Genomic DNA, 8,513 nt, shown 5'->3' on the forward strand with positions numbered 1-8,513 from the left:
TTTTACTCCACTTGGCTGACTGTTTTACCAGGTGCATCAACAATAGTAAGAAGATTTTGCCCTCTGTGTTGTCAAAGGTGGGCAGAACACAAGGGGTCATGTTGCAGCAACAAAAAACTTGTGTAGTGCACACTGAGGCGACATGTAGCAGGGACAAAATCAAAACATGTCCACACACATGAAAACGTTGTGGGTTCATGTTTGAGGGATATGTTGCACTGACATATACCCTCGTGTGAACTGATACTTTTACAATAATTGTGCAACACCAATTTGGGGGTGATTTTGTTCCCGTGACGTGTCACTGAAACATGTACCCACAACATTTTCATGTATGTACAGATGCATGTCGCTTAAGTGTGTACTACACCCCTTTTTTGTCGCTGCAACAATAATTATTGTCCTTGCAACATGACCCCTCATGTCTGCCCACCTTAAAGTAATTGTAATGGGTCCTCGTAAATTAAGGATTGACATCACTTGTGTTAGTTGCTGAAATTTCAGCAACTTCTGAAAACACGCATGATTCTAATCCTTAATTTTACTTGGTCCCATGTGATTACCTATACTACCGGTAATTCAATTAAATTTCCCTTAGAAGTTTAACTTGACGTTCCATGACTGACCAAGCAAACTCACCCTTGATAAAGAAATGAAAACAAAATTAAAAGGTCTTTTACTTACTCCACAAATTACAAATAGAAAATATTATGACTGCAAGATGCTTGATGGTTTCCATTCTTGACTGTACTTCAGTAAGTATTTAAGTCTCCAAACATTTTAACTTATCAGCAAGGATCTGAAAAGGAATGAGAATTCAGAAATCTAACCAAAACGCAGTGGAATCCTGTCAACTTGCCAGTACAGAAGAAAGTACATTCTGAGGTAATATATAGATGTAGCCAACTCTAAAGGCAGAGCTCCTGGGTTACTTACCTCATTTGCGTTCGATTGAAAACATGGGTCCTAAGACCTATGAAACTAATTTACTTTTCTGGACTTAATTATTCACAGCAATTTAAAGGTTGCAAAATATATAGGCTTTTCATCACTAACATCGATTTCTCGATGTTATTTTCCAGCTGCCGTTCTAAATTGCTTGAAATTGTTTCCCTGATATATTTCCCATCCTTTAGACGAGGTTTTTCCGGGAAATAAATAATTTCGAACCGTCCATAAAAAGCAATTATGTTTGCACACACGAACCACATAAAGCCATTCAGTGAGGCGGCCATTTTTACGGCTTGTGGTGGATGTTGTATATGACTTACTCAAGTTTCCAGGCTAAAACTTGGTAGATGATTGGCTTATTTTTATTCACAATAAACACACCAAATTTGGAGAAAACCGGAAGTAACACAATTTTTTCGTGACGCTTTTTGTGGACGGACGACCAAGGTTGCCAGAGGCCGCGACAAGACCGGATATAAGATTATTCTTACAATACGTTAACTTGACTTGAACCTGTGATACAATCGAAACCCACAACCTTGTAAGCGGTCAACTAAAAAACAGGCTGGCCTCGATGAGTTCTAAACGTGAAACCACAATATGGTCAGGTGATACTAGTCAGCAGATACCTTCTTTTGGCAGGTGTCAATTGACCATAACATGGAAGATGGACGTGGTAAACTAACTGCAGTATGGCCGCTTCGATGAGCTCTAAACTTGAGCCCGCGATATTATGAGGTGATACTGGTCAAATTACCACATATGGAGGCATGGACGTACGGACGAACGGTCGCATGATGACGTCATAGCTAAAACCAAAATTTTTGGCATCAATGGCAGGTAAACACCTTTTCTGATACGCTCCACCTCGTCTTTTAAGTATGAAGGAATTCCTCCCTATACAGGCGCACCATATTCCAAGATGGGTCTTTTTAGGGTGGTATAGATGCTGAGGCCAACATCTTTAGGTAATCGCCCTCTTCTGAACTCTCGTAGGTAGAATATCCGCTTCGAAGATTTTTGGTAATGTTCTCAACACGTGCGTTTCATTTAAGGTCATCTTGGAACCAAACTCCTAACAGCTTGAAATTTATTAACTCTCTCGGTGGAAGTTGATCCAATTTGGAGCAGTGGGGGTTCTGAAGTTTGGCGAAAGTTGATCCACATGTCTTTAGTCTTCTTCGAGTTTATTGCCATCTTGTTATCGTCCGCCATGCACAAACAGAGTCCAGTACACTTTGCATATCGCTGATGTGATCAGGTTGTACCCATAAGTAGATGGTGCAATCGTCGGCGTACTTACATTTACTTACGTTGGTTTCAAAGTTGTTTTCAAGATCGTCAATATAGATGTTAAAAAGGATCGGTGAAATGATAGAACCCTGAGGGACACCAGCCGGAAAAAGACAGGAAAAGAGCTTTCTTCTCCGAGTCTTACTTGGAAAGGAAAATACTTGATGTGTAATTTTTTTTATTGGCATGATTCGCAGAGACTTATGTTAACGGTTTCAAATAGCACGATCATCTCTTCTGTTGCTGAAAAAATGCTTTGTGACATACGATTTTTGCACTGGTCTTGTTGCAAATTTTGACTGCTGTAAGGGAAAAAATCCCCAAACGCCTCGCATCTGCCGCATTTTGGATGAAACATTTTTCATCCAATCAAGTATACATCAATGTTTTCAAAAGATTCAGAATAATTCTTTTTAAAAATCGTTATTGATTTTTCATCCTGAACAACGGTACCTGATAATCCACGACCCATTCTTTAAACAGTTTTAGCTTGAAAAATCTTTAATTCTCTATTTTCGCATTCCCCATAATACAGTTTGTATTATGGGGAATGCTTAGGCTTGAGTCAACCCCGTTTTCACGGTGAAATAAGCGCTCTTATGCTCACGTTTATGCTTGCGTCGCTAGTGAAAACCAGGCTATAAAGTTATAAAATCAAGAGAAAATGAGGGGACAGAGAAGGAGGCTCCCGGTCTAGCCCTTGGGATATGTCATGTCCACGAAAGTTATTTTTAGACGAGCGGAAGTCTTCCGAGACGTCCGCATGCAGGCCAACCTCGGTCCGATGTTTGAAAGAAAATATATATTCATCAGCCTTCCACGTGCACCATCATTTTCTCTTTTCACTAAGAACCTGAGAGCGAAGCAAGACTGCATGCGGACGTCTCGGAAGACAGACTTCCCCTAGAACAAAGACTTCCGCTCGTCTAAAAATAACTTTCGTGGACATAACATATCCCGGCCAACGCCTTGAGCCTCCCTCTCTGTCCCCTCATTTTCTCTTGATAAAATCCCTTCACTCTTGACTTCTTTCCGGGAAAGTTTTGAAAAATCGGTCTTGTGACATTCTCACAAAACCGGAAACATTCAGGGGTTTTCCCGAGGAATGTTGTCGAATGATTTTTTTCTTCAACCATTAATCAAATTATTACACAACAGTTTCTACGAATCTTGTATGTTGTCCTCCAGAAGCATTAAAAGAGCAGTAAAATTGATTCAATAAGGCCAGAAACCCATAAGGGTTGAAATGTACGTGTAACGCGCGTTCACAGCTTCCGAATATTCAGTGCTAGGTAACTATCATATTTGGAAACCCCTCGCTCCAGTTAATTTCGCGCGAGAACATTGGTGGTATTGCGTCACGGTGTTCTTGCGAAGTGATTGGTTGAATGTTTCTCTCTTGTTGTTCCAAATATGGTACTTAGCAAATTGAATATTCAGAAGCTTGTTTCCCAGCACACAAGGGGCCGTTACACGTTTCAACCCTTATGGGTTTCTGATAAGGCCAAATCCTACTGTTAAAACTACAGTGCAAAATTAATCTACTGCTTTAACCAATCTACAGCATCATCAGCCCCCACATCCTGCGTTTAAAACTTGTATACGAATGTTGGGGTGCGTATTTTTGGGAAAATCAAAAAAAAAACGGGTTCTTGAATCCAAAAACGGATTTTGCGTTTTTTTGGGGGGGGGGAAATCCAAAAACAGATCATGAATCGAGGAGGATACTTCGGATCAAATCTAAATCCGGATTTTTGAGATTCACCACTTCAGCGTATTTTTGGGAAGGGATTTAATTGAAAAAATTATTTTTGAGAAGTGGTTTTCCATACAAAAAGGATATACAACAGCTACCGTACAAGACACTTTAGCTGATTCAGAAATGTTCTTCTCGCGCCATCTTTACCGTACGATCGAAGACACAAATATGTCAAAAATAGTTATGTTTTTTGCAAATTTAAACTAAATTACGCTAAAAATTTCTCGACAGCAATGATATTGTGAGCTGTAATCGATTTGGACCTTAGCACACATGTTTTTCGTCATTTCTTTTATCGATCGCTAAGGTACTTTTCTTTTCTTGTGGCATTTTCATTGAAGAATTCCTCCAAAATTCTAAACAAACCACTTTTTTTTTTTGTTTTGAAACCTTTTCGGATTTTGCGTTGATCCGAAATCACAATTCAGTGGCAGCGTTTACACGAACACGGTTTCATTTGTAACCGCATCGATTTCGATGCGTTTAAACCTTCCGTTTACACGACACCGATCCTGTTATTGAAACCGTGTCGATTTGAAATCGGTGCCAAAAGTGGAGCATTTTTCAAAACGATATGGTTTCATCTGTCTTGTAAACAGCGAAACCGCATCGATTTGAATACGGTTACTATTTTGGCGCAAAATTGGCATTGTTCAATTGAAAATAGTGAATTTAGCACGTAGTGCAGCGCTCGTTTATACCATTGCGACTTGGATTTTCTGGTAAAAACGGATCAGTGTAAACACTTCCAAACCGCATAGATTGTGACGCGGTTTCGAGATCATGAAACTGTGTCGATGTGAAACCGCGTTCGTGTAAATGCTGCCCGTATTTGGATTTTCGCAAAAAACGCACCCTGAGGTAAAAATGTGCGAAAAGCGTGCGGGAAGTATGTAAAAGATGAATAACAATATGAATAAAACGAATAAGATCAAATAAGTGTCATTGGAGTATTACATAAATCGCCGAAAGCTTGGATTTTACACCATAGTTTTCGCAGTAGAGTGGATCCTTATTTGACTTTGACAAAATTTGACAAAAGTTTTTTATGCAAATTTTGTTAGTAAATTTTGCCAGAAAGTTGTTTCGAATACAACAGAATGTGCTTAGACTTGTGGCATCTGAAATCTTTCATCAGTTTCATAAGCAGCATTGAGCACAGGCCTTTCGGGTACCTTTTCAAAGCCTAAAAACACTTGTTTTTACATCACATCTATGAAGGATGACTTTCCGGCATTTTGTCGGAGGAGGTCGGAAGGGTGATGAAAAATGAGGCTTTTAAGGCTCTTACAAGTGGGCCTAAGCTGCTGTAGTACCCGAGTTGGCTTTAAATCGAGTTTAAAACCCACGATGTGTTTTCACTGCCACCAAGGGAAAATCTAGGCATACCTGGTATAAGCAAAGAAATTGCGCTCATTCGAAGCCTCCGACTTGTACGTCGTTAGAAATGTAATATTCATTTGAATTCACACGTTAGGTATTTAAAAAGCGAATTAATGATTGACAAGGGTTGCCATACAACCAGGAGACTACAATTATATTAATTGCCTAGCCAGAGGGTCTATTGATCAGTTAAATAAACTAATAACACCCGAACAAACCAGCCAGTTTCGTGAGTTGTTATATTTTAGGTGTTTGAACCCATTTTCGATAGCTTTTGCGACAGATGCTGCCACGGCACTTTTGATTGGTATGTGCAAACTGACTTATTAGAATAGCGTATTTGGCTGTACGACGCCATAACTACCAACGCAACAATTAAGACAACTTTTTTTATGCAAGGGCCAGCTGAACAAAGTGAAAGCGCCGGATCTTGGGAGATCTAACCAGCAAATAATTTGTAGATTTGAAACAAAATAACACTGCAAGGCTGGTTGTACGGCTGTGGGGATATATATTTATCCTCACAGCCGTACAACCAGCCTTGCAGTAAAACAATAAAGGACGAATCATTCTTTTCTTGCTTTTCAATTATTGAAGGTGAATTAGAAGCTGTTCTAAATAATGGAGTCCGCATTACATCGGTGACTGAGGTAATATCAAGTGTTGTGTGTGACTGACCCCGGGGGGGGGGGGAGGGGTGGGGGTGTACTCGCAGAAAAATTGAGCCCGCTTCCTGAAACCCCTACTCTTTTCTGAGACCAAAATCTGCGATTTCCCTACCCTATGTCAGACTTGACCAAAATTTGATACCCTATTTTAGACCTATTTTCAGACCTATTTCACGACCTGTTATACGGTTGGTGTAATAATTTGAGAAGGGCTTGTTGACGGTCTTTATCGCCTGATATGAAGAAGAAGCTTCTTTTAAAAAACATACCCCATTCCAGACATGAGTGAACAAACCATACCCTATCTCATATCAAATGGTCAAAAATCGATACCCTATTTCAGACCAAACGGCTGACAAAGCATACCCTTTGGGGTCGCACATACCTAGCCCATACAAGGGTGTACCCCCACCTCCACATAAGGGTTTACCCCCTCCCCCACCCACCTGGGGTGACTGAACACTTCTCGCCATGAAAACCCTAACCAAAACAACTTTGAGAAATAAAAATAATTCTTAAGGTCAAGATTAAACAATTTATTGGTTTCCATTTCGCAACACCACTTTTGTCCGTCAGTTCGGGCTAAATGCAATTGCAATCGCCTTCCAGGAGCTGCTGTCAAATTCAAGACGCTTCATTAGTGTTAATTTAGTAATTAACAGTATTCTCCCACTGCTATCTTTGCACAATTATAGCGCAGCACGAGTCCGAAGTTCGAGCCCGAGGCAATTTCTTATCAACCTAATTTTTCTTCTTTATAAACTATCGTTTGACTATACATTATTAGTCATACCCTGCGATCAGAGTCTCTTTCGATCTTCCTAGATAAGTCGGGAACAGGAAAGAAGACTCTGTCAGCCACATCGCCATTCTTTGATTTGCCGCTCTCCAAAGAATTGGGTGGTTTTTTAATTTTTGCGCATGATCAGTAAAACAAATGAGATGGTAATCTAAAAGTAAGAACTATCTAGCGTTTCAAAGGAAGTGATTCCTTGGGTTGTCGTGTGGTTTTGCCAGAATACATAAACTTTTAACCCCCCCCCTATGCTCAATACGAAATGTCTGTCCGAGGCAGCTTGAAAAGATATGCAGTGAACATGTAAAAAGAACCAAACCATCCAACATGCAATGGCCAATCTTTCCCCAAAGATAAACTCTTTACAGAGAAAGGCAGCGAGAACAAGCGACACGCATGTGCTGAGCTGTAATCTAAAATGCATAAAAAAAAAAAACGACTACAGGACATGTGAAGAAGAGAGTTCCATGTGTTTTTAACAGTGGGCTAATTGAATCACGCTATCTTTTTGTGGGGATCAATATTTACGCACTGTTTCATCTACCAAAAAGGATCATCCCAAACATTCTTGTGCGATAAATGCTCACGCTTTCAAGCGAATGTACTTGAAAAACTTTGGCTCGCTTCGCTTTCAACGTTAAACGTTTCTCATTATGTCCTCTTTTGACGCATTCAGTATCCTCAGTAGCCCGTATTCTTTTTTGTCTTGATATGGGTAGTTATGGCTTGGGGCAAATGTCTCTAAAACTCAGTTTTTTCCTGTTTGAATCTCCAGATTTGTGTGTCAAAAACGTATGTTCAGGAATTGGTTCGAAAGTGTCTTTTTCGACTTCACAGCGAACGACTTTTGCACAGACCGTGCAAGTCTTCTCATTCCCGCAACTAATTAAATTCGTTAGAGCGCTACACACTAAAACGCTAAAAATCACTGAAGAATCCGTATACCGTTGGAGAGAGTCAATGCGAAGTAAGGTAAGTCCCTCGGCGTCGACGTCGGAGTGACTTTAAGCTCTTTAATCGTAGGAGAAAACGTGCCAGCTGGATAACTCCAGCAATGAAAAAGGATTTCAGCCATTATTTAAATTCAACGTTCGTAACATTTAATAGAAAGGAAACTCACTCCAAGGCCTTTTGTGTGGACGATGGAATATCTGACTTACTAAAATACAAAAGGCTGTTTCTTTTTGTTTTCAGGAATCAAACCTAGCAACATTAACCAGGGTCAATCGATTTTGCAATTTTTTTGTTCTTTTGACTTTATGAGGAAAATTGTTAAGGATAGCGAGGACAGTTCCTTTCAGATTCTACTGCCTATGAAAGATAAAAAGTAGAAAACGCTTCTTGCACTCAACTGAACCAGCATGGATTACTTTTGAAGTTCTTTTAGGCATTTTACTGTGGGAAAAGACAATGGAATTATTCCATGTTACGCTTACATGCTTATGACAGGTGGTGAAAGGAACGTGGAAAGTTTTACGTTCTCTTCGCGAATTGTCTTTGAAAGGAAACATGGGAATTTCCAAGTTCCTTCTTATTCTGCCATTGGAAATTTTACTCAGCCATTTCTATTTACTTTTCGTCAGGTTAACTCCCTTCAAAAGCTAACAAAGATGGCTTGATAATTTACCTTTCCTTCCCCAGGATAGGAAACACATAGAAAACA

At 39.8% G+C, this 8,513-nt stretch overlaps 1 protein-coding gene across 3 annotated transcripts in view; it reads right to left on the reverse strand.

Moving 5' to 3' along the window:
• The window catches only part of LOC138026798 (uncharacterized), a 43,625-nt gene extending 38,186 nt beyond the window's left edge, over positions 1-5,439 (reverse strand). Inside the window, exons 1-2 of one of the 3 annotated variants that reach the window (XM_068874250.1) lie at positions 5,393-5,439; positions 685-799 (exon numbers count right to left, since the gene is read on the reverse strand). In XM_068874250.1, the coding sequence (XP_068730351.1) occupies positions 685-739 (55 nt within the window). In that variant the 5' untranslated portion in view covers positions 740-799; positions 5,393-5,439. Of the gene's footprint in view, positions 1-684; positions 800-936; positions 1,249-5,392 lie in introns of those variants that run through there. The other 2 variants (XM_068874249.1, XM_068874251.1) reach the window with 2 other exon arrangements.
• Positions 5,440-8,513: the final 3,074 nt, after the last annotated feature.

Source organism: Montipora capricornis, chromosome 12 (assembly GCF_036669925.1).
Source record: "Montipora capricornis isolate CH-2021 chromosome 12, ASM3666992v2, whole genome shotgun sequence".
Taxonomy (NCBI): Eukaryota; Metazoa; Cnidaria; class Anthozoa; order Scleractinia; family Acroporidae; genus Montipora; species Montipora capricornis.